The sequence below is a fragment of the Pseudorca crassidens genome, chromosome 7 (genome assembly GCF_039906515.1).
Source record: "Pseudorca crassidens isolate mPseCra1 chromosome 7, mPseCra1.hap1, whole genome shotgun sequence".
NCBI lineage: Eukaryota > Metazoa > Chordata > Mammalia > Artiodactyla > Delphinidae > Pseudorca > Pseudorca crassidens.
Genome location: NC_090302.1, coordinates 62,645,820 through 62,672,383, shown reverse-complemented (window position 1 = coordinate 62,672,383; position 26,564 = coordinate 62,645,820). Strand labels below are relative to the sequence as shown.

Below are 26,564 nucleotides of genomic sequence, written 5' to 3'. Positions count from 1 at the left end.
CCCGTGTCCCTTGCATTGGCAGGCGGACTCTCAACCACTGCGCCACCAGGGAAGCCCCGAATGTCGTGCTTTTTTAAAAAAAATTTATTTTATTGAAGTATAGTTGATTACAATGCTGTTACTTTCTGGTGTGCAGCAAAGTGATTCAGTTATACATATATATAATAGGTTACATTTGCTAATCCCAAACTCCCAATCCATCCCTCCCCTACTCCGCCTCTCCCTTGGCAACCACAAGTCTGTTCTCCCTGTGAGTCTGTTTCTGTTTTATAAATAAGTTTATGTCATATTTTAGACTCCACATGTAAGTGATATCATATGGTATATTTGTCTTTCTCTGTCTGACTTACTTCACTTAGTATGATAGTCTCTAGGTCCACCCATGTTGCTGCAAATGGCATTATTTTGTTCTTTTTTATGTGTGAGTAATATTCCAGTGTGTGTGTGTGTGTGTGTGTGTGTGTGTGTGTGTGTGTGTGTTTACACCACATCTTTGTCCATTCATCTGTCAATGGATATTTAGGTTGTTTTCATGTCTTGGCTATTGTAAATGGTGCTGTTCTATATTGTAAATGGGGTGTATGTATCTTTTTGAATTATAGTTTTTTTTCCGGATATATGCCCAGCAGTGGGATTGCTGGATCATATGGCAATTCTGTTTTTGCTTTTTGAGGAACCTCCATACTGTTTTCCACAGTGGCTGCACCAATTTACATTCCCACCAACAGTGTAGGAGGGTTTCATTTGCTCCACACCCTCTCCAGCATTTGTTATCTGTAGACTTTTTAATGATGGCCATTCTGTGACCGGTGTGAAGTGGTACCTCATTGTAGTTTTGATTTTCATTTCTCTAATAATTAGTGATGTTGATGAGCATCTTTTCATGTGCCTCTTGGCCATCTGTATGTCTTCTTTGGAGAAATGTCTGTTTAGGTCTTCTGCCCAGTTTTTGATGGGGTGGTTTGTTTTTTTGTTATTGAGTTATATGAGCTGTTTGTATATTTTGGAAATTAAGCCCTTGTCGATCGCATCATTTGTAAATATTTTCTCCCAGTCCGTAGGTTGACTTTTAGTTTTGTTTATGGTTTCCTTTGCTTTGCAAAAGCTTATAAATTTGATTAGGTCCTATTTGTTTATTTTTGCTTTTGTTTCTATTGCCTTGGGAGACCATGAAAGTCATGCATTTAATGTGTATCCCTCCTTTACCATAGGAATGACAGTAAGTGCTAATAAAGATGGCTTGGGGATGATTGTTCGAAGCATTATTCATGGAGGTGCCATTAGTCGAGATGGTCGGATTGCTGTTGGGGACTGCATCTTGTCTATTAATGAAGAGTCTACTATCAGTTTAACCAATACCCAAGCACGAGCCATGTTGAGAAGGCATTCTCTCATTGGGCCAGACATAAAGTAAGTATCATTTGGATCCTATTTTGGCTTGGGAAATTCAGGAATTTCAATTCATTAATCAGAATTTTTTTCTCAGTACATACTTTTGTTTGATATACAAAAATTATTATATATTTATTTAATATATATCACTGAAGAATTTGACTATTTCTGAGAAGTTATTGATTGTATTGATTGTAGTCTTTAGGACACTATATCTACAATCAATAACTTCTTAATACTAACAGTACTGAAATACAGTTGACCCTTGAACAACACAGGTTTGAACTGCACAGGTCCAAATATACCCAGATCTTTGTCAGTAAATACACAGTCGGCTCTCTCTGGGTTTCACATCCTCAGGGGCAGCCACCTTGGATCAAAATTTCCATCTGAGGTTGATTGAACCATGGGTCTAGAGGGCCAGCTGTACTCTGCCATTTTATATGTCAGGGACTTGAACATCCATGGAGTTCGGTATCCATGGGGGCCCCTGGAACCAATCCCCTGCAGATACCTAGGGACAGCTATACTTCAAAACAATGTTTCCTTCTATTTTTATTTTTAATTCTCCAGTGATTTCTGCAAAAATCTTAGATGTGAGAGATATGAAATCTCTTAATAGAGCAGGACAGTCCACTCTTAGGAACTTACAAAGAAGTTTGGATTGGCCTCAATAGAGCAGATTGTGCACTACCTAATGATCTGTATGAATCCTCCAAGTCAGCCAGTTCTGTAAGGGCCAAACATGGTAAAGATCGTACAGAACAGTGTCAGTCTGACCCATAATTTATCCTTTGTTGAACTGCCTCATGATAAAAGAGAATTCACCAAAATGTTGATATGGTCTGATGGTATGTCATATAGGCTATTTTGTCAGGAAGTGTTTACGTTTCTCATCATCCCATAATGTACTAAAAGCATGTCATATATGTGGTTTGTTTTTTAAGTCACTAGACATTTCTTGAGCCAGCATAAAAATCAGTTAATAACTTTATTGTCACACGTCAGCAATGTAAAAGCGTTCCTTTTTTTCTCTAGCATTAGTAACTGAATATTTGCATATAAGGGATAAAATAGTAAAATAAGAGTTCAGGGAAAGATTGTTTACTTTAAATTGATATTATGAATACTAGTATGGGAGACTTTTTTTGTATTAATATTATCTAACTGACTGAATTCTGTATTATTCTTCTGCAAAATACATATCAGTAGAGCTTAGGTAAGAAAACTGTATTTACAACCTGTTTCTCATTTTTCTATCAATAAAAAGCAGAAAAATATATGCTGTTTAGAGTGCATTCTGCTGTCTTATAAAAAGGAGGTTTTATTTTTAGGGCAGAATTTCACTCACGGGCTTTCATATTTTTGCCTGCCTTTTTGACTTTTATTTTATAATGAAACAGATCATCAGATCATGTGACGGTTCCATAATTATCTTATTAATCACGCAAGTACAAGCGAAGATCATTAAAAATGTCAGTGCCTCTACAATAAATAAAAAGAGAAACGTTAAGTGCTTTCCTCACCACTTGCAGGCTAGTGTCCATTCATTTTGCTTCAAAGATGAATGGTAAGGATCTACATGGAGACTCTTTACTGCCGGGGTTTTAGCTTATGTAGTTTTGAAGTACTGTAAAATACAGATGGTCTCGTAACTGATCATTTGATTTATTGTGTGATAATGCACGTCTTATGTCGTGAGCCCTGATGCAGGTCTCCTGTCCACTTTTTGGCACTGAGTACCAGAATCGGTGCTTGGTTTTAACCTTACCTCACTGTTCTAATGTACTGCAGATCTTAAAAAGTGGCCCAAAAATAAGATCATTGTGACATTGATTTAGCGTAAGTCATGTACCTAGTCAACTCTAGAAAAGGAGTCAGGTACATTTTCAGGCTACAAAGCCTTTTTCTCCTTTCCTGTTTTGTGGGGGGTTTTTTGGGGGGGGGTTGTTTTGATTTGTTTTGTTGTTTGTTTTCCCACCCTCTGATTTAGCACCAGGATTTACCCACTTATGCATTCAGCAGCTTTATTAAGACTGTGAAGAGTATCTAGAGAGCTAGTTTCATAAAAAATTGATTTAGGATTCCAGGAAGCAAAATGTAATGTAGTATCTTACATTAAAAAGAGAAAATAAGAAAAATCCTACAACCTTCCCTCCTCTGGAAATCAGTCAGTCAGTCAGTCAGTCAGTCTCTTTCTCACATGCTCACATGCATGCATACACACACTCACAAACACACCCACAAATTACATTGATTTCTCCTCAGGTATCCTATTAAAGCTGTGATTAGGATGGCTATAGTTTTGACTCATTGGGTAAATGATAAAAAGAAATGAGAATCATAGAGTCCTTTTTTAGAAAAATTGTGTCAGGTGGTAAAACAGATAGCCATTTAGATTGACCAGGGCTGAGCAGTGTGTTCCATGCATTTTGCATGGTGTTTTTGGCCTTTTCTCCTCCCTGTCACTTGCCTTCATGAAGCAAAAGGTGTAAAATTACCTTGAAAACTCTGTGGGTAATCCTTCTAAATGGAAAGTCTAGTCCTTCCATTACTCTGCATGGAACCATAATGTTAAGTGCTAGTTAAGTGTTGTGGTCATTGCTTTAATCTAGGCTCCATCCATGTCTCTTCCTTCCTCTTGATTTCTTGTTAGGAAGCTAGCTTAATCTGGGCTGGTGGTGGAGGAATGTATTGCAGGGACTTAAAAAAAGGGACTCTAATTGGTTCAGTTATATAACTGATTGGTTTTAGGAAAAGCATTGCTTATTGAGACAACACACTGGCTTCTTTTTTGCCGCTTACGAGAGATGACTAGGAACTTTGTGTATGCGTGTTCGTGCGTGCCTGGGTAGATAATTTGAGTTTCAAGAGTTCAGGAACAGGCAGTGTAAGTTCCAGGTTTCATTATTTTCTATGGAAAACCAGATGTGAAGCCTCACCAGAATGCATCCTGTCTCACTTCGCACTCCACCTTGCCAGGAGTGCTTACGTTTCTGTAATAATAGCCAGGGTTTTGCGCTTAGCAGCAGCTGCTTGTAACATCTGCCAGATAATTACCGAGCTGAATCAGAATTCACCTGCCTTAACCTAAAGTGTGGGATGAATTCCTGATCAAGGAATAAAAGATTGATTGCAGTTACATTTTTCTGTGCTTGTTAATAATCACTGCTATAGACACCAGTAAAGAGCAGATGCTTTTCTGGGGGAGGTGTAGATAGGAGGGAGGTGGAAAGGGGAAAAAACAACCAGGAGGACCCACTTTTAACTACATATACATGCATCTCACATTCAGCACAAGACATTGACATTTGTTAACACCATTGTAAAAAGATGCTGCGGTGTGTGCTTCACATTCTAGATTCTCTGCAGCACCTGCTGACGATCGAGCCCCCTTTTATGTGTGAGTAATGGTGATTCAAAAGCTCATTATGGCTGCATTTTACAACTTGTCTGTGAAACCTCTTCATGCTTTTGTAACATCCCGATGTGGGGATAGACCCAGACAGAGATTCAGTGTCTATACATTTTGGCTTTTTTTTTTTCTCCTTTATGTAAGAACGTACTTCCAACAGAGCTGTGAGATGGTTACATTTTCACATTGTACTGGTGATTGTGAACTCATTTTAAAATCACATCTTCCTACTACTAAGCTTTCCAGCTCTTTTTTCAGGGAGCGATCCTGTCTGCATATGCAGACGCAACCTCTGGATTAATAGCTGTGTCACATTTCAGCATCACTAATGCTATTCTTTTTCTTCCACTCCACATGTAACCTAAGGTTAGTTTGCCTTTAAGAATTTTTAATACAACTCTCAAATAAGCAGTTTCAGTGTGTTTATGCAGTTCATAATGTAGTTTGGTGTTCTGGGTTGGTGTCTGGAGGTTTTGTGTGGCCGTGTGACCAGGCATGTATTATAATTGTTCTGCATGGGCTAATGCATTGTGGGATGCTTGTTCCGATGGCCTTGCTGTCTGTGTTGGGCTAAATATTTATGAAAACTGCTTTCTTTCCTCTTTCTCACTGCTCTAAAATATAAGAAAAATATTTGTAAAGCTCTTCCTCCCCCACCTCTTGGTAAAGGGTAAACACCTTTGAATAAATATAGAGGAGAATTCATTTTCAACAGTGTTTGGGATAGAAACAGCTTTTCCTTCTCAAACCAATTAAAAAATTAAATACTTTTAACTGATTATTCTTATTTTGCCTGTTGTGTTCTAGCTTTTTCTCCTCACCTCTTCCTGGCTTTTTTTCTTAAGGTATTATTTAGGTGAGTTTTAACTTTACTGAACCTTCAGAAATAATACCAGTTTTCTTGAATAGGCTTTTCAGGTTTTAGTTTTCTTTGTGTAAAGGCAGTCAGTCTTCTTCCCCAACCTAATGTGTTAAACATTTTTGACTCATTATTTTTGAAGGGATAAATGCAAATTTGCTATTCAGTATACTTTTGTAACACTATAGAGAAGGTGTTTTATAGATGAATAAATAAAGTAGCATCAGAATTAAAATGCAGCTCTCTCACCCAGCCTAGTCCTAAATCCACTGAAACTGTGTTTTTTACTTCCGTTTGATCCTTGAGGTAAAAGTGTCGCAAAGTGTCGTAAGGGTCCACGGCTTATGCCAGAATGCTCAGGTGTGGCCACGCTGGCTGACACTCTGTTAGAGCACTGTGTTATGTTTGTATTGTGCTTCTTGGCTTACCGTAGTCTCATAAAAAGTGACATCCTTTTTGTGATTGAGGATATGGACATTCACTGGTGGTGATGTACCCTACCAGAACACTCTGGAGAAGCAGCAGAACTGTGTCCTCTGACTCTAAACCTAAGCGACCTCACAGAGTGAATGCTTTTTATGGAAATCACCAGTATGTCTGAAATTATATATCTTCCTCACTCAATAAATTATGCCATTGGTATAATTCTTATTTTTTTATAACATGGAAGACAATCCTTTTTCTTTGCCCTTTAGTGCTAGGGTTTTTTTGTTTGTTTGTTTTTGTTTTTGCGGTACGCGGGGCTCTCACTGCTGTGGCCTCTCGTTGCGGAGCACAGGCTCTGGACGCGCAGGCTCAGCGGCCATGGCTCACGGGCCCAGCTGCTCCGCGGCATGTGGGATCTTCCCAGACTGGGGCATGAACCCGCGTCCCCTGCATCGGCAGGCGGACTCTCAACCACTGCGCCACCAGGGAAGCCCAGTGCTAGGGTTTTGATACTTATTGTCTTCATGGGTAAGCTATGGTTAGCCAGTTTAATAGTCTTCATGATTTTTGTGAAGACTTTTTTAATAGTCTTTTTGATTGTTGATACATACTTTTGTGTCTTTGTACAAATATGCTGAACCGACTTCAAATGCATTCTTTCTCTTGCCTTACTATTCATTAATTTGAGGATCTCGGAACAGACTACTTAAACAAGTCAATCAGTTGTGTAGCCTGATAGGACAGCAGTAAACTTAAATTTTCAAATGTCAGTTTCTAAGCATTATAGCTGTAATAAGCATCTTACTCTGTGCCTTCCACATTATAGGCATTCAGCCAGCACTTGTTGAATTAGTAAGAGACCATTCAGGTGTACACAGTAGGCTTTTCTCTGAAACCAAAATGAACATATAAGAAGTTGCTACAAATTAGTAATAGAGTCTTTCCATAAACTTATAATGGTTTAACTTCAGACTTGGGAGTTAATAATTTAATAAAGCTAGGATATGATTATTGATAATGCTTGTTAATGTCCAAAATTAATTGTGTATTATGGGAGAATGTAAAGTAATTTGGTATACCCAGTGTTTTAATAGAGTTCACCTCATTTGTTTCTGCTAAGGAACCCAAAAATCTTTGGACAAAATAATGTTATTACTGACAATAATTTTTCTAAGGATTTATAGATTTCTTTAATTTCAAAAAATTCCTGTTAGTGTTCTCATCTGGAAATAGATATTATGCTATTTATCTCCCCCATATAATTATTGGTAAACACATAGTTTATCAGCAGTGTTTAAAATTTTAATTTCTGTTGTTATTCTTGCCTATAGGATACTTTATCCTTTTGAAGTTTGGATTTTCCACTGAGTTAAGCCAATTTAAATGAGTTCTGTGAAAAAGTAGAGGTGAAGGGACAATATAATTTTATTTTATATTTTGGAAGATTCCCCTAACAGGCAAAACTTTGCTTCCCTTTGCTTTCATGGATTCATGGATTGTGTCTTGTTCCAGAATTACTTATGTGCCTGCAGAACACTTAGAAGAGTTCAAAATAAGTTTGGGACAACAGTCTGGAGGAATAATGGCACTGGATATTTTTTCTTCCTACACTGGCAGGTAAGTGAAACTGTAAATCTGCTACAGTGAGTGAATGATACAGCAAGTTATAAAGAAGAGTTTTGAATCCAGAGTCAGAGAGTAGTAGAAATGAAGAAGACTGGGTTCCTTTTCTCTCTTTCAAGATTTTAAAAAAATATTCAGCCCTTTCCCCCATATTACTTAAGGAGTGATCATATATTGTGGAAAATTTGGAAAAAACTGTGAAAAATCAAATCAAGAAATTAAAACATCTTTAGTTGTACCACTCAGTATAGCACTTTCATCATACTGAGTTTTGGGAATTTACCCCAGATATGAGTATGATTTCATTAACTCCCTGGAACCTACAATTTGTATGGTATTGTATCACTTTTCCTCTTTCATAAGCAAACATTTTCAGAAATTTTATTTCTTCATTAACGTACATAAAGATTCAGAAACATTTTCAATAGTTATGTTTTTACTGTTTTGGAGAACGTTGAGCTGAATGTCTTTGTATGTATGCATGTTAGGAAATAGTGTATATGGCTTTTTAAAGCCTTTTGATATGCAGTGTATTAAGAACCTTTAAATAATACAGGAGAAGTGGTCCCCTCCACCCCCCCATTAGGAAAGGCAGAAACTAGGTTTTGATGATGATGCTGAGTTCAGCACAGGGAGAGAAATAATGTCATACTGCTTTTCCGGGAAGAATGAACCACTTTACACTTCCAGCTGTGGGCCTGTTTTTTTTCAGTTGCATTAGCAACTGAGCAACAGATTTCTCTTTAAGCATGCTGTAGAGAAAAATGGCTTTGCAAACATTCTGAGGTTTGCTCACAAAATTTCTAACATCCCAGGGCACCCTGGTGTCCAGTGACTTTGCAGGCATCACGATATCCCATTGCTCTTTCCTTTACAAATTGCACATGGCTGCAGCTATCCAGAAAGCGTCAGGGAAGGAAAGGTGTGTTATGTGTTTAATAAAAGCAAAGAATGTCATGGCCCTTAGGGCCTCTTGAATTTTATGGGAAAAGGAGTATTCATTCCACCCTGCACAAAACTCAGCCATACTCCTGTCTAGAATTTCCATCTCGGGGTTAATGACATGAATTGATTACAGCTATCTGGTACTTCCTATTAAAGTGGTAAAATCAGTAATTCCAGTGTCCTCTGAAATATCATTTCAGATGGCTTAATTAAAGAATATGCCAAGATAACATGGTATTCTTACTAAGTTCTGAGGCCTTAAAAGCACTCAAAAATTTACTATTGGAGCAAAAGAGCCACTTTCAGCACTGTGCTTCCCTCACAGCACAGAAGGGAGAAGGGCCTGAACTGTACAATGCTGTGACTAGCTGCTTCCCTGCAGAAAAAGTATATTTGCTATTAATGTAAGGGTGCTCAAAACAAAGTGGTCTTTGTCCTACACAGGAGGAATCTGCACTGGAGAGGTTAAGTTACTTGCCCAAGTTTCATAGCTAATAAGTGGCAGAGTCAAGGTTAGATGCATGCAGTCAGGCTCCATGTTCTTAACCATTGGATCCAAAAAAGAATTGCACAAGCCCAGTATAAAAATATGGGGCAGCATAGCATGGAGGTTGAGAGTTCAGGTTTTGTAATAAGATGGCCTCAATTCAAGTCTCACCTCTGCTCCTTCACTGTGTGACTTTGTGCCAATTTCTGGCACCTTAATGCACATGAAAGAGAGTTATTATAGTTGACAGAAATTTCGTTGATATTCAATAGCAAACATGAGTGCAAATTTCATTCTTGGCTGAGTGAGTGCTGGGGAACAGAACCGGTCCATTCTGCTCTTTGGAGCACATGATCCAAGACCCATAAACCCCAGCCTAAGATGGATAAAGAATAATCAGCACATTTACAGGAGCATATCTGAGTTAGTGAAATGATTTGAGATTGGGGAATCATTTGAAGAGAATGGGGTTTTTGTATCAGAAGACTCAGGATATTCATCATCTTATAGCTCAAAGGGCAGGAGCATGTGATGTAATGTGTGTGCTTGGGTCTGAGCAGCTCCCCCAGCTTGGGCTTTAGGGGTAAGAACTGAATATTTTAGGTACTCTTTCAAAGTTCTCACTCCTGTCTATGTTCCTTACCTGCTTTTTCTATCATATTCTCTCCAGTGGTGTTTCCAGAGGGTTAGGCCTTGTATCTGCCTTGCATCTTACGAATTGAGCTTCACTCAGACTAGTTCTCAGTCAGCTACTTAACATCGTTTTGAAAATCCTTCTTTGGAGCCGTTCTCAGCCATCATGTCCCACTGTCGGGCTTAGGCTCTGGGGACCCCAGCCTCATTTAGAGTCTCCTTTCTCAGTTTACACAGAGGGGGAATTTAGTCACACAACCGATGGGTAGGAACCACAGGCAGGTGGATTTCCTTTTAACAGATGAAAAACAAAAATCTGACATTCAGGTCAGAGAAAGAATGAGACGTTCAGGGAGAGCCTGGACAAATTATTGGGCAGAAATGTTGGGAAACATTCAAACACAGTTGGATTATTGGATTAGATGACTTCTCATCTCAAAGTCTGAAGATGATATAATTTGATAGAATTATATCTGTTCGGATATACTACTGTGTATCACTAAGGTGTATTTTCATGTTCATGCTGAGTAGAATCAAATTCATTATTCCTGTCAGGGGAGAATGGATATAATCTGAACATACACTGTCTTGAGATTTTTTCAATTTCTATAAAAATCAACTGCAAACATTTATTGAATTAGAGTTTTTAAAGCCTTCTCTATTTTCAAAAGAACATGTTGGCATGTTTCTTTAGAAATCCATTTTTTACTAACAGCGTAAGGCCACACCATAATTGATTTAACCATTCTCTATGGCCCTTACAATGCCATTTGTTGATGCAAAGTGTTCCTTTGGGAAAACAAAATGTTTCTTGACAAGGTTATTATTTTACGGTTTTATTTATAGTCAGTTAACAGATTGGACACATTTTGCTGTATGCCTGGCATTTGGCAAAATCTGAATTCCTACAGAAATTGAAAACTGACCTTGAACACAAGCGTACTGCAAACTGCTTCCTGTAAGGAGAATTCTGTGTCTGGCTCCTTTGGATGGGCTGAGCTGGACCATAAGCATTTTCCATCTGTCTTCAAAAGTTGAAGGGAAAGCATTGGTCCATCCTGAGGAAGCAGAGATGCTACATTCCTGGTGTACTTGATGATAAGCTCTTTCAGGCCAGGGATCGATCAGGGCTTTGCAAGCTTATAACCCACATGGTGCTTCTACTTTCTTGCGCACGGTAAGCATTTAAGAAATAACTTGTTGGGCTTCCCTGGTGGCGCAGTGGTTGAGAGTCCTCCTGCCGATGCAGGGGACGTGCGTTCGTGCCCTGGTTCGTGCCGTGGAGCGGCTGGGCCCGTGGGCCATGGCCGCTGAGCCTGCGCGTCCAGGGCCTGTGCTCTGCGACGGGAGAGGCCACAACGGTGAGAGGCCCGCGTACCACAAAAAAAAAAAACAACAAAAAAACCCCAAAAAACTTGTTGAATAGTTCTCTTTAAAATTCTGGCATTTTCCCTTTCTTTTCATGCCTTTCCTTTCTTTGTCCATGTTTCATTAGGAAAGAGACAGACTAGACAAGATTCTTTGTGTTCTGCTGTATCTCCAGACTCAGTTACAGTAGATTGATTCTAATATAAGACTTTTATGTAAAATGAAATACGGGTTTTGTTTTTCCCCTTAATGTAAATTATTATCTACTTATTAGTTAAGTATGGTGAAAATATAAAGCAGTTCTGCATTTTTAGCCAAACCAACAGTAAAGTACATACAAGACAACCTTGCATGGCTTTACTAGGATTTGGGAGTACTCACTGTGTAACTCTTTAACAGAGACATTCCAGAGCTACCAGAGCGAGAAGAAGGAGAGGGGGAAGAAAGTGAACTTCAAAATGCAACATACAGCAGTTGGAATCAATCCAGGCGGTAAGAACTATTTCTGTCTTCCACCTACTCGGTGTTTAAAGATGGGGAGGGGTGGTTTCAAGTATTGGATTACAACTTGCTACTGTGACTTTGAGCAAGTAGTTTAATATCCCTTACCCTCCATTTCTACATGGGCACAGTGGAGAAGATAATTTGTATCACACAGGGTTAAAACTAACATGTATTTGAGGATTTGACACATAGTAGGGACTAAATAAAGTAGAGAAAATTAGGCATAGGTAGTTGGAATATTTTTTGTAGAGTTGATCTTAGGTAAACCACCAAATGTTAACTTGAAATTTTTCTAGCATTTGTAGAAACTAGATATTCAAGCATATATATTCAAAATGTGTGTGTAAGCATCTTATCATAGGCTGCAGTTATTCTAACCCATGCTCTTTCTAGAACGAATCTCATATATAATAGAAAAGACGACTTCCCTAAATCTGCTCGGATATACTACTGTGTATCACCAAGGTGTATTTTCATGTTCCTGCTGAGTAGAATCAGATTAAGTGTAATAGGAATTTTTCGAATCCCGATTATGGACCCAGATGAGAGGCAGGTGATTTTGTGAAAAACAGGGAAGTATAAGGCATAAATACTGCCTTTAAGGAAGTTATTATGCATTTGGGGAGGCAAGATATAGAGACGCACAAAGTAATTAAAGAAAAATGTAAGGTATTTTGCATTAAGTGTAAAATATAAGTAATCGTTGGGTACTTTCTCTAAACAAATTTAAAAGTGACCATCACAAAGGTGCCTTTTACATAGTAAATACTTAATATTTATTCTACAATGAATAAAGAAAATTCGAGAGAGAGAAAAATTTCTACTCTGCAGATGTGTAGTGCAGTTTTATGAGTTTCCTTGCTCACCAATGAGCTTGAGGCTACAGCCATCCCATGTAAGCATTCTCTAGGTCAAATCCTGTTCAAAGTATAGGAAACCTTTTATGTTGCTTTCACGAAAGACAGTAAGCATTTTCAGCCATCTAAAATGACTTTTTGATGTGAATTTTTTAAAAACTGTTTAGACTGCTTAGAGAAATTAAGGTCTTTCTACATTATTACCCACATTGAGAATATAAGTGGTAGATCTGTGGCAGAAAAAATATTATAAGATACTAAGTTTCTTGTTTATTTGAAGAAAGAGGCAGAAGTAAGTTAGATAGAATTATAAATATTAGATGAAATTATATATCTATCTTTATGTATATATACACACAGTGGAATGTTACTACTCAGCCATAAAAATAATGAAATTCTGCCATTTGCAGCAACATGGATGGGCCTAGAGAATATTATGCTTAGTGAAATAAATCAGATAGAGAAAGACAAATACTGTATTATATCACTTATATGTGGGATCTAAAAAATAAAACAAACAAATGTATATGCAAAACAGAAACAGACTAACAGATATAGAAAACAAACTAGTGGTTACCAAAGGGGAGAGGGAAGGCTGCAGGGACAAATTAGGGGTAAGAGATTAAGAGATATAAACTACTATGTATAAAATAGATAAGCAACAAGGATATACTGTATAGCACAGGGAACTATAGCCATTATCTTGTAATAACTTTTAATGGAGTATAATCTGTAAAGATACTGAATCACTATGCTGTACCCCTGACATTAATATATGTTAAAGCAACTGTACTTCACTTAAGAAACATTTTTGAAATAATAATTAAATTTTTAATTTAAAAATAAATAATAGAACCTTTTAAATTTGGGGGAGAATTCAATATCATAATGCATGTAAAGTCCTTAGTACAGTGCCCAGTACAGAGTGAGCACTCAGTCAGTGTCGGTCTTAGCAGCATCTTCATCATCATTACTCATAACAACGAAAATAAAGCATTGAACGCAGGAATCATTATGAAATTTTCTTATGAGAAGGGTGTAACTTATGGACCAGAAGATTTTTATACTTTTATCCTCGATTTTAGCCTTCACGTCAGCCTAAGAGGTGTCTCTAAAGGCAGTAACTAATTTACAGAGAGGATATGTCTGCTTCCATAAATCATAAAGAAGATACTCTGCCCTCCCTAACCTACATAGAAGCACTAAGGTATTTTGGGGGGAAAGTTCATAGAAGTTCATGAGGAAGCTTACCAAAAGAGCCAGAGCTTTTAGTAGATGAGGAACAAGTGTTATGAATATGCTTTACAACATTGGAAACCTGCTAGGACATTTTTTCATGCAGTCAAGAAAAATTTACTTTGTGTGGAAATAGAGAATACTTTTTAGCGAAGCGTAAATTTTAAGATTGTAAATAATCTGTGTTACACTTTTGTGTGATTTTCATGTACAGGATTGTATCATACTGTATGTATCATTTTCCAGCTTACTTTCCTCTCAAACCAGTGTCTTGGAGATCTATCATGTTGATACTTAAATATCTAATTCATTCAGTTTATTTGTTGCAGTGCATTTCAGTATATGAATATACCACAGTTTATTCTCATTGATATTTGAGTAGTTAATTATTATTATAATTCTGTGTAGTAACTATATCTTATTTTCTTATATGTATGGATGAGAATTTATCTAGGTGTATATCCCAAAGTGGAATTGCTGGCTTATAGATTTAACTGTATTATTTACTAGAAGTTGTCAAATTGCTTTTTAAATTGACTATACCAATTTTTTACTTTTATTTCCAATATATAAGAGTTTCCTTTTCCCCACATCTTTGTTACCACATCATATGATCATTTAAAAACTGTTTTTGTCAACCTGATGGGTAGAAAATGGTAAGTTATCTTAGTAAACAATGTGTAGGTATAACAGGATTGAGGAGCTGGGGTACATTTGCTCATTTGTCGTATGAATTGAATATTATACCTTGTTGACATTACTTCAGTAATCGTAATTATAATCATCATAATAAGAGTAATCAGGGATTTATTGATTGCTTAGTATGTCCCAAAGCTTTGTGTTGCACGTTACATGTATTCATGAATGTAATCCTCACCGGAGCTCTCTGATGTCGAGACTCTTGTTGGATCCGTTTCCCAGCTGAGGAAAGTAAAAGAGAGACTAAAGAAGTTGCAGAGGGTCACACAGTTGTTAAGGAGCCTAAGGGCAGGACTTGAGTCCAGGAGCTCTTGGTTCTAAGTTCAAGCAGCCTGGCCTCAGAGCTCTGTATTACCTTTGCTTTTCTGAATTTCACTCTTTTTTAAACCTGTGTTCCCCAGAAAGGCTGCCGTTTTTCTGTAAAACCAGCTCTGCACATGTTCTGTAAAGTTTTTCTTTTATAGGTCTCTTTTTTTTTCTTTCCACGGAACGTTTACCATGTTCTGCTCCGTGAATCCTGAGTCTGGTTCCTCAGTGCTGGGGTCCTTTTGGCAGCTCTGGCTTTGGATATCTGCTCTGATGTTTTGAGGAGTTACAGCCTTTCCTCTGAGGAGTGGATCTGAAACCACTTTACTGTCTGTGCCACATCCTGAGGAAGCACAAGGTGCTGGTACCCAAAGGCAGTTTAACCTCTCTGTGCCTCTTCCCTTTGTAAACTGGGGCTGACAAGAGTATCCACCTCATAGGAGTGATTTGAGAATTAAATCAAAGTGTATGGAACTCACTTAGAGAACAACGCTGAGCACATGATAAGCCCTTAATAAGTGTTTGCTGTGCTGCTCTTTTTAGTATTCGGGGAATCGTAAGAGCCAATCTCTAGTTTACACCAACCACAAAGAGCCCTAGGAGACATTTTCTTTCATTCTTTCTTTTATTTTTTTTTTTTACATTTTTAAAAGAAGAGATGGGCTTCCCTGGTGGCGCAGTGGTTGAGAGTCTTCCTGCCGATGCAGGGGACACGGGTTCGTGCCCCGGTCCGGGAAGATCCCACATGCCGCGGAGCGGCTGGGCCCGTGAGCCATGGCCGCTGAGCCTGCGCGTATGGAGCCTGTGCTCCTTAACGGGAGAGGCCACAGCAGTGAGAGGCCCGCGTACCGCAAAAAAAAAAAAAAAAAAAAAAAAAAAAAGAGCGAGGAAGCCCCATCTATGTATTTTGGATTCTTAAATATTAAACACAATGGCTAACTCTGCTGACTTTAATACTTTGCCATTTTACCTTAGGAAATGGAAGAAGTTGGTTCTTGTCTTTCCCAGAATTCCTAGAATGAAAGAAAATGATGAATAGGATTTTAACTAGTTTAAGCTATTCTCACAGATTTGTTAAGATCAAGAATCATGGTGAGATCCTTTTAGACTAAACAGTAGATCTCTAGGATCTTAGATTTCTAATAAAGAAAAAAGTGCTGACCAAAGAAAATGTGGGTTTCATCATCTACCTTCATGTGACTAGTTGCCTGCCCTCTCACTCCACCTGTAGTACTCTTTTATCCCAGTCTTTTCTTACTGTGACCTCCCTCATTGCACAGGAGTCCTACCTCCATCCTTTCGTTTCCTCTGGGAGCACCTCAAATGTCAAGTTTGAGGGCATGCTGGACCGTGCTTTCTTCATTTATCTGATGTCCAGTGTCAGCTGACTCCCTTCCTGCAGCTGGGAGTAGACTGTACAGTCTCATTACCTATCTCAGAGCTTTCTACTCAGTATCTCTGTTTGCTTCCAGTCACCTGAGCTGCTCCTTCATCTTGGCCAGACACCTCGCTGCAAATCACCTTATTCTTATATCCCGCCTTTTCAAAAGACACGTATTTTCAACTCATCCATAACTCTGACAGCTATTTGCAATTATCAGATAAGAGTTCATGTGGTTATTATGTGGGTAGAGGAAGTACATTCAGGACACAGGCAGTAGCAAGCGCCATGGCCCGAAGGCGGGAGAGCATGTCTGATGAACCTAAGGAACGGCAAGATGATATTGTAGCTGGGTTGGAGAGAGGAAAGTGGAGAGCTGTGAGGGATGCATTTAGAAGGTGGTGATGGGATCAGGTCACGGAGGATCTTGTTAGCGCTGCTAACAAGAACTGCTCTTCTTGCGCTGACTGTTAGTTTCTAGATCTGTGTTGGCAAGACAGACTTCTACAGAGGTAGGCTTCTGAAACAGTGCATGCAGAAATGTTCTCTCTCTTGATTGGGTTGCTAAGCTTAGAAGGTACCATCTGTTTGAGGGTAGCTGAATTTTTTGATGTCTGCAGTATTAGAGCTTCTGGAAAATGGTCCTTTTACATTCATCGGTGCCCCAGCCTGGAGTATGAGTCCAATATTAACCTGTAACAAATCAGCTTCAGAAATACATTAGTATTTATCAGCCCCTATAAAACAGATAATTGGAAGAGTATTTAAAATGATCTTGTTTTACTACTAGTAAAACCTTAATAAATTGAGCAAATAATATTTGCAGAAATTAACATACGTAACATTTTATTCCTTTGAATTTAAAAAAAAGTGTTTCCTATTATAATTTCTGAATCATTTTTTAGTGTGTTAGGTCAGTGGCATTAAGTGTGTTTACATTGCTCTGTAACCATCACCACCATCCATCTCCGGAACTTTCTTCATCTTGCAAAATTGAAACTCTGTACCCATTAAATAGTAACTCCATCCCCCACCCCATGCATCTTCTAGCAGCTGCCATTCTATTTTATGTCTCTATGGATTTAACTACTCTAGGTACATCATATAAGTGGAATCATACAGGATTTGTCCTTTATTTCACTTGGCTAGCTTATTTCATTTAGCATAACGTTCTCAAAGTTGATCTATGTCCTAGCATGTGTCAGAATTTCCTTCCTTTTTAAGGCTGAATAATGTTACTTTGTATTTATATACTGTTTTGTTTATTCATTCATCTGTCCATGGACACTTGGGTTGCTTCCACCTTTCGGCTGTTGTGAATAATATTTCTATGAACATGGCTGTACATGTATGTTTTCAGAACCTTGCTTTGAATTCTTGTGGGTATATACCCAGGAATGGAATTGCCGGATCATATGGTAATTTTATTTTTAATTTTTTGAGGAACTTCCATACTTTTTTCCATAGCAGCTGCAACATTTCACATCACTACCAACAGTGTACAAGGGTTCTAATTTCTCCATAATTTCTAAAATTTTTCCCTGCCAACGCTTATTTTCTGGGTTTCTTTTTTTTTTTTTTTTTTGATAGTAGCCATCCTACTGAGTGTGAGGTGGTATTTCATAGTACTTTTGATTTACCTAATGTTAGTGATGTTGAGCATCTTTTTATGTGCTTATGGGACATTGGTATATCATCCCTAGAGAAATATCTAGTCAAGTCCTTTGCCCAATTTTTGATCTGTTTGTTTTCTTCTGTTGTTGAGTTTTAGGGGTTCTCTAGATATTCTGGATGTTCATCCCTTATTAGATGTGTGATTTGCAAATATTTTTCCCATTTTGTGGGTTGCCATTTTACTTTTTTGATGAACAAAAGCTTTTACTTTTATTGAAGTCCGGTTTGTCTGTTTTTGGATTTGTTGCCTTGTACCTTTGGTGTCATAGCCAAGAAATCATTGCCAAACCCAATATTATGAGGGTTTGCCCCTATACTTTCTTATAAGAGTTTAAAATTTCATTTATTTTTTATAGGGTTGAACTTTGGCGAGAACCAAGCAAATCCTTGGGCATCAGCATTGTTGGTGGACGAGGGATGGGGAGTCGTCTAAGCAACGGTGAAGTGATGAGGGGCATTTTCATCAAACATGTTCTTGAAGATAGTCCAGCTGGCAAAAATGGAACCTTGAAACCTGGAGATAGAATAGTAGAGGTACCCTCCAGTGAGCTTTCTGTGCTAAAACTATTCACCTGGGCCGTCCTCTTTACCAAGGGAGTCATCATCTTTACACTGACCCAATATTAGAGTAAAATGTGTTTGCTGTTAAAGCATTTCTTTCTTATTTGTTTGTTTTCGTCCATAATTTTTCTCTTCAGTATATGATGACAGATTATATATCTCGATGTAGAGATGGGTGTTTGGGGGTATAATCAACTTTTTAAAAAAACATTGGCACTAAGATAAAATAATTAAGTTCAGTTTAAAGAACAAAGCAAATTTCTTGGGGAAATCATTGAATCGTTTAAAAGTATACGTACACACACAGAATGTGTACATCATAATTAATCCCTTAAATGAGATTTTATTTCTAGAAATACTTAAATGTTGTTGGATGAGATTTTTTAAAGTGAGTCTTTTTAGTAAAATTTTTATGCTAAGATCCTATTGCCTTTTATATAAATGTCTCCCCCACCACCCCTGCCAATCCAAGCGTGGCTTTTCCTCCATCTCAGTGCTGTGCCCATTCCCCATCCATCACTAAGGGCTGTGTGTGTGTGTGTGTGTGTGTGTGTATGTGTGTGTGCACGTGTGAGTTGGTACGTACACACGTGTGTACGCATGTGTGAGTACTTTGTTATGTGTGAGAGAGAAGCGTTTGGTCAAACTGTACCTAATCCCTTAATTCAAAGCTAGGTTTAATATTTTAAATTAACTCTTCTCGCACGAGTCACTCATCATTTACTCAACAAATATTCCTGGAGAAGCTGTTGCATTCCAGGTGCTGTAACAGACTTTGGGCATCCCACAGTAAATAAAACACTGTGCCTGCCTGTCAAGTGGGACAGACTTGACAAGTGATCAAGTCACTTCAGAACAGTGTGATGAATTATTTGATCAGCATAAGCATAGTTTTAGTTTAGGGTAGAGGAAGGGGTAGCTGAACCCAGGTTTGCTGAGTTTCCAGGATTTAGAAGACTAAAAGAGACAACTTCCAAATAGAAACCGATCACTTTGTTATTATAACAACCATTATTTTTACTTTGTACAAGTGATTGTATCTCATTTTCTAAATCCATATAACTTAGGCACTAAAATGCCTTAATTGTGTAGAAGAAAGTTATCCATATCAGTCACAACTTTGAAATGAACATTTTGGGCATTGATCGATTTATTCCTTTATTGATTGTCTCTGAGAGTTGAAGAAGGAAGAAGATTGAGACTTGAGAGAAAGCAAGGGCCATGTCTGGTGTTTTGTTTTTTTTTCTTCTGACCATTTATAAGGAAGAATGATGGGCTTTTTTTCCTCTCTTCCTGCATCTTTACTTTTCATTAGATGATACCTTAGCCCCCTGTTAAAGGATTCTTTTTTAGTTATAGTACTACATAAAATTTCTAATTTAAGATTATCACAAGGCAGTTTATTTTATAGATACTTCACTATTGAATACCTTTGACCTAAGTAGAAAAAAGTAAGAAATGTTTATAAATTATTTCAAGAAAAGATTAATCATAGTTTTCACCAAAATGTTTGTTTCAGTGTATTAAGAGAGTTAAAACATCCTTTTCAAATTGAAAAGAAAGGATTTTTGCGTGTGGTAAAATACTGCTAAGCAACAGTTTGTTGAATATTGTTACGTGCAAGGGCTTTTTGCTGTAAATAAGGAGCCTTAGGCCTCTGTAATCCTGGGGATTCTAGAACATGTCTCTGCTAAGAGTTTCTGAAAATGTATGTAAATTAGAGACCTGAGAAGTATTCCATTCTAAGTATAGAGTTCTTTGGACTTGGGCAAAGATATTTAATGTCCTGTTAAATTTTCCCACTAATGGAATATATAGTAAACATATATACTTTTATTTTACAGAAAGTTAGAAGCCATTTTTTTTTTTTTTTTTTTTTTTTTTTTGCGGTACGTGGGGCTCTCACTGCTGTGGCCTCTCCCGTTGCGGAGCACAGGCTCCGGACGCGCAGGCTCAGCAGCCATGGCTCACGGGCCCAGCCGCTCCGCGGCATGTGGGATCTTCCCGGACCGGGGCATGAACCCGTGTCCCCTGCATCGGCAGGCGGACTCTCAACCACTGCGCCACCAGGGAAGCCCTAGAAGCCATTTTTAATATGAACTGAAAGAGATGTTGTTATTTCATCTAAGTATCAACATGAGGGAAGTTTTTAATTAAATATAGTATATAATTCTTTTAAAAGTGATAATGTTCTATGCAGAGATCTAATAATTTTCTTTTTCAGAATTATGTCTACTCTGATTTTTCTATTTTGTTGTATATACCATTCTCTGGTAATTGGAAATGATAAAATTATACCAGTGTCCTATAGTTTTCTGGCAGGATTAGCATTTGGCCTTTCAAACTATTTTCCTTCCTATTCATATAGTGCATAAGCTGAGCTGATCATCACCAAGGCAAACCATGGTCAATAAAAAGTTACAAAATAACTTTCACTTTCAAGCTATTTATATAAGAATTACTAACAGATAAGCACGATTTCTTGGCTTCCAGCTCCTACCACGTCTACTGCAAAGATTCTTTTGCCAAACTAACCTTACCATAACCTGATTTTTCTGAACATCAGAATTTTGTTTTTAACTTCAAGCTTCCTGTACAGAGAGAAATACACAAAGCCTCACACACCCACTTCCCAAACGGCTCTGTAATGAATTGGAAGAAAATGTGTAAAGTGACTTTCACGATGAAAGCAGTGCTGCTAGGCAGTTCCCATATATTATTTCTTTAATGATGCTGATTTATTAATTTAAGGGAACAACTGGGCAATGTAAGGGAAGCAGAAGCAGAGCCTTCATTCTAATTGATTATTATTTCAGTTGATTATTGGAGACAGAAATCTGTGTCCAAAACAAGGGAACACAAGTCTGCTGGACAAATGAAAAGTCCTGGAGCCTCATAAGTACTCTCAATTATTTTTGAATCTAAAACAGATTTTTTAGGAGACTCACCCAGGATCCTCAAAACTCCAGATCGACAAATTGTTCTGTTGTTCTGTAGCTTCTTGAAATGTTAAGCTGAGGCCTTCCATTGCAGGTGGATGGCATGGACCTCAGAGATGCAAGCCATGAACAAGCTGTGGAAGCCATTCGGAAAGCAGGCAACCCTGTAGTCTTTATGGTACAGAGCATTATAAACAGACCAAGGGTAAGCAAACACAAAGGGCAAGGTAGGCATATCCAAACAGTATTCAACTTGGAATCTAATGTATCCAGGGCCAAGTTGTTTCTAGGACCCGAGATGGAGTCTTGAAATCTCAGGAGACTTTTTAGAAGTTTATTTTGCTTTTTTTTTTTTCCCATTGAGTTGTCCTGGAAATCCCTTCTACCATGTTTAACAGACACTTGAAGCCTGTTAAAAACACACAAGTAGGATTCATTGGTGGCTCATAGGCATCTAGATGGATAATTATTAGTGTTCACTCTAGTCATAAAATATTTAAGTTGTTAAGAGGGTTGTGGTGGAGTCATTCAGGTTGATAGTCTGTGACGTCTAGTCAAGTCCCTTAGAAGCCAGAGAGATTTCATTTTCTTTATAAATTTATTCTCTGGGCAGAATTTCCAGTTTATGCAATCTCATGATTTCCTGTGCATGATCTTTAATGTATTTGTCTATCCCAGTGAACATTAACTTTCCACATGATGGATTTTGTTCAAGCTGTATGTTTATATCTAGTGATTTCATACCTGCTGTTTCCCAGCCATCATCACTGACTGTATAGCTCTCATTACTGTATAGCCCCTGGTGGACAGAGACCTACTAATGCATTTTACTGTCAGTCGTCACAGGTGAAGTGGCTTTAAAAAATGTTTTAGAAATTCTGAGCACATTCAGTGAATGTTGTTTATGAAGATACTAAGTGAAGCTTTGTGTATTCGATGTGTTGAAAATTACGAAGATGAAAATTATGCCAAGAGTTTAAAACTGTTTTTTTCTATTTCTTCTTTATGCCTCGGTGAAAAAAATAATATTTTCCTGTGCAGCAGTTCTTGAATGTTTTGGGGCCACATACCCCTTAGAAAGTTCTTCACATTTATTGCAAAGTTTGCATAGCATTTCAGGAGTTTCCTAGATGTCCTGAGGCTCATAGAGAATTTCCACTTCTGGATTTAAGAACCCCTGTCATACTGAATCTCTTTGAAATACCTCCTTATTAGTTTTTAGGGTTTGTTGTATTTAGAAAGATAATGTTAACACATGTGAGGGAAGTGAAAAGAATCATAGAAAACTTAAAATACGTAATTTTATGTATAATACATTTAATTTTAATTCTTAAAATTAAAAATTTAAGATAGCAATGCTCAAGTGAACAGGTTTTTAGATGAGATCAGTAAAAGGAACTTGTCAATATTCTGTGCCCTGAGAAACAAAGTGACCAGATTTATCCTATTGGTTTTTCCCTTTGTTGTCAAGACAGGTGTAGCTCTGGTCTGAGTTCACTGTAAGAAATGAAATAGTAGTTCTTAATGTAAGCAGTTATCTTCACATCTGCAGTTTTTAATCATTCGGTTGTTGATTGTTAGGCGACAATTATCCATTCAGATGAGAAAATCTGCCAAATGGTGGGGCTGTATCATCTTGCATTCTTTTCAGATGCTATTCAGTTTGTTTAAATAACTACAGATCTTTCTACCTTTGTTTCCATTTGTTGTGTTAAACAGACACAGTATGATAATGTTGGTAAATGGCTGTTTAAGTTAAGTTAAAGCTATTTTTTGTGTGTGGGTGGGTTTCATTCCTTTTTTTGTTTTATTTTTAATTTCCAACTTTTATATCATTTAGAACAATACTATAAACTGCTGAATAGGATTCTCAGATTACTTTTGAAAAAACTACAAACATTTCTTTCAATGCTAGTCACATTTTCTAATGCACTAGGAAGATATTTTTCTCATGCACCTGGAAAATATTCCTATTTTATTATCTGAGGTATAATGAAGCCTGATTTATAGCAATTATTCCAGAATAAATCTTGCTTAGAATGACATGTGTAGTCAAATGATACGTGACAGGGTTTAGGACATGGTACCCTGAAATACGACACCTTGGCATATTGAATATTTAAACTGAAGTTATTTGAGAAAAGGCAGGTGCTGGAAAGACTCTGACCTCCCCTTTCTCTGCTGAAGCAGGTCCTAAGGCTCTCCTGAGAGGTCTTAAGGAAAGGAGCATCCTTATCTCCAGACGAGGAGGAATCCTGGGAGGAATCAGAATGAACAGGCCTTGCTAAGTTTCCCCCAGTTAACTACACTTAGCTCGTGCTGTTTTGTCCTATCATATTTTCTGTAACTTTCTACTCTTCGTAAGACCTCCTATAAAAACACTCAGACTTAACCATTTCTTCTGGTCTTCATTTCCTTATGAAGGCCCCATGTCATGCAAAACTTACGTTAAATCAATACACATGGTTTTCTCTCGTTAATTTGTTTTTCGTTACAGAGGTCCAGGCAAGAATCTACGACAGGTAGAGGAAAGATATTTTTCCTCCTCTACATACATATTTTGCTTTGGGAAATTAGAATTAATTTTGCATTTAAGATGAGATCTACTTTGTTTTTAATGATTTACTTCCCTATGAAAATAATGATGTCTCCAGGAGTCTAAAGGGAAAAAATTACACATACATAAGAGTCTCTTGATGGGAAACGTTTTATTTTTGGATATAATAAAGCTTCAAGAAAAACTTGTACATAGACTGTGAAAAGCCAGTCAGTCTCTTTGGCTCTTAAACTGTTCGAGAATTAGAACTTCCCAGAACTAGCCCTGATAATTCCACCAGTATGACACTTCAAACTCAGTCTGACCGCATTGTCGCATTAAAGGGTGGGTCCCACTAATACGGGCCAGAGGATGATTTTGCCTTCCCTGTGCTTCTTCTTAGTTAATAACGTTTCTGTTTTCATCAGCCCTTGGAACTATAAACACAGGTTTCATCACTGAGTTTTTAATAAGAGATATAGTCTGTTTCTATAAATCCTTCCCTCATAATAGAGTGATCTACTATTTCATTTGCTGTGCTCATCCTGTACTTTTATACTCTCCTATCAGGGCCAAATTCTAATCCTTAAGGGCTGCAAGTTGAAATAACAAAAAGCAAAGCCAAACAAAAAAACCAGAGCTCTTTTTAAATATTCCATTTCTTCCCATTATTATTTTGATTTATATTGTTCTACAGAATTATAAAGGAAATGTAAAACCTGACAATTCCATGTGTGAGGATTAGAAATAATCTACTTTCCATAGCATTGAGTTACTTTGCCTAGGATTGTGTTTTTAATCTCTGCCTAGTCATTTCTTCCACCTTAATAAATGGTCATGTTTTTTGGCATTTGTGATCTTTTTTGTAAAGCAGGAGTTTGACATTTTAAATTGAAAAGCAGAGAGAAAGTTGAGATGAGCAGAAATGTCAGTGTGCCCATTACTTTTACCCATCTTCCTTCTGTAGGAAAAACATTGCAAGAAGAGCAGATTGAAAGGGTGATGTGGCATAAGCTTTAGTGCAGGCGTATTGAGTGAGGATAGTCTTTGTAGAGTGTTCTCTCATACAGGGTGGTGTCACATGACAACCTCTCCCTACTCTTGATGCTTGCCAGTAGGGCTTTTTTATAGAGAGAAGTAACACAAACATTTAGTTAGAGCCAAAATGAATTTTAAACGTCTGCAATTTCCCCTGAAAGATATAGTCAATAAAAGAAAAAGATAGCAGTGTGAAAAAAGAGAAGAATTTATTGTGCTAAGGAAATTACTTTTCTTTTTTTTTCCTTTTTTTTCACTCTGAAAATGCTACATTCTCTCTGGCAGTCATCCTGCCTGTAATACGTATATTCAGCTGCAGTAGTCCAAGCTCAGAGCATATCACAGGCGAGCCACAAAACCTGTGTGAACACTGTAAGGCAGGACTTCAAAAATTACCCAAAGCCTCATAAATTCCCCAGTAATATGGGAACGTTTATAGGAAATTTATATATATATATGTTCCTAGCTCCACAAAAGTGGGCAGAAATAGAGAACACCACTGTACAGCAGGTCATTTCTTTAAAAATTGTTGATTTCATTTTTTAAATTAAAGAATACTGTTGATTGAAGCAAACTTAATATCTAGTCAAGGTATGAAAAGTTTCCTTACTGGGAAACAAGATAACAGAATACTGAAGTTTACCAGTGGACTAGCGGACAGATGTTTAATTTGCACTCTGCAACAGATAGACTCTTTTTTCTTTGTTTTATCAAAAAAGCATAATTTGCTTTTAAGTGTAAATGAAAACCTTTTATGGTTTCAATTTTGAAGCATGTTTACTGATATGCATGGAACATGTGTTAATATAAGTGGGTGAAATATATGTGCTTCTCTGTCGGTGATAGTGAAGACACTCAGTGAAAACAAAAGAAATTTGGGATCAGTTTGACAGACTTGATTCCTGTGTGTTTTGTGACCAGATTTAGATTTGAGTGTGGATTCAGGTTGCTAGAGGTAAACCCTGATTTCTACGCTGTTTGATAAGATGTTATTAATTAATTATGAGATCTGACAGGATCTAGTGTTGCACAGTTATTTAAATCAGCAATTGCTTTGTCCTTATAAATGAGTTGTTTTAAGTACATTTCTTTTGCGCTCAGCGCCTCTTATGTTTCCTTTTAGAAATCCCCTTTGCCTTCCTTGCCGCACAACCTTTACCCTAAGTACAAGTTCAGCAGCACTAACCCATTTGCTGATTCTCTACAGTTCAACGCTGACAAGGTTGGATAATGACCGTTGTCTTGCCATTGCCTTTTGCCAATGTTTTGTTCTTTGTTGCTACTGTGCCTTTGTCCCAGTTCAGTGTTTACTAAATTTGGGCAAGGATTAAAAAAACAAAAAACAAAAAACTGTGTGTTTGGAGTGGGCATGCAAATCCTTTCTTAAGCACATTTTCTTGCCAGAACCTATTCATTTTTATAGCTGAAATTACATGGCCCTTCTGAAGAGTAAGGGAGAATCGTGAGTCCAATGCCTTTCCTATATTTTGGTGTAAGTTGAATTTTCAGATACATAAATTTTTGTTAGTTGCTAAATGTATGAGCTACTTTCACACATAATTTCTTTAAAAACCTTGTATTGGTTTAAATCCTTCTCAGACTTATACAAGGTAGTCCTAAAAGCTCTTCTGTTAGTTAATCACTCCATACATAATTGTGTATATGCAGGATTTTGTTGAATATTC

General features: G+C 37.5%; 1 protein-coding gene across 8 annotated transcripts in view; it reads left to right on the top strand.

The window, feature by feature from the left end:
• The window catches only part of MPDZ (multiple PDZ domain crumbs cell polarity complex component), a 167,645-nt gene that overhangs the window by 107,695 nt on the left and 33,386 nt on the right, over positions 1-26,564 (top strand). For 6 of the 8 annotated variants that reach the window (XM_067744394.1, XM_067744390.1, XM_067744389.1 and 3 more), the window contains 6 exons: positions 1,212-1,410; positions 7,605-7,709; positions 11,548-11,640; positions 18,162-18,339; positions 21,400-21,510; positions 26,003-26,101. In XM_067744394.1, coding sequence (XP_067600495.1) covers positions 1,212-1,410; positions 7,605-7,709; positions 11,548-11,640; positions 18,162-18,339; positions 21,400-21,510; positions 26,003-26,101 — 785 coding nt within the window. The remainder of the gene's footprint in view (positions 1-1,211; positions 1,411-7,604; positions 7,710-11,547; positions 11,641-18,161; positions 18,340-21,399; positions 21,511-26,002; positions 26,102-26,564) is intronic. The other 2 variants (XM_067744392.1, XM_067744393.1) reach the window with 2 other exon arrangements.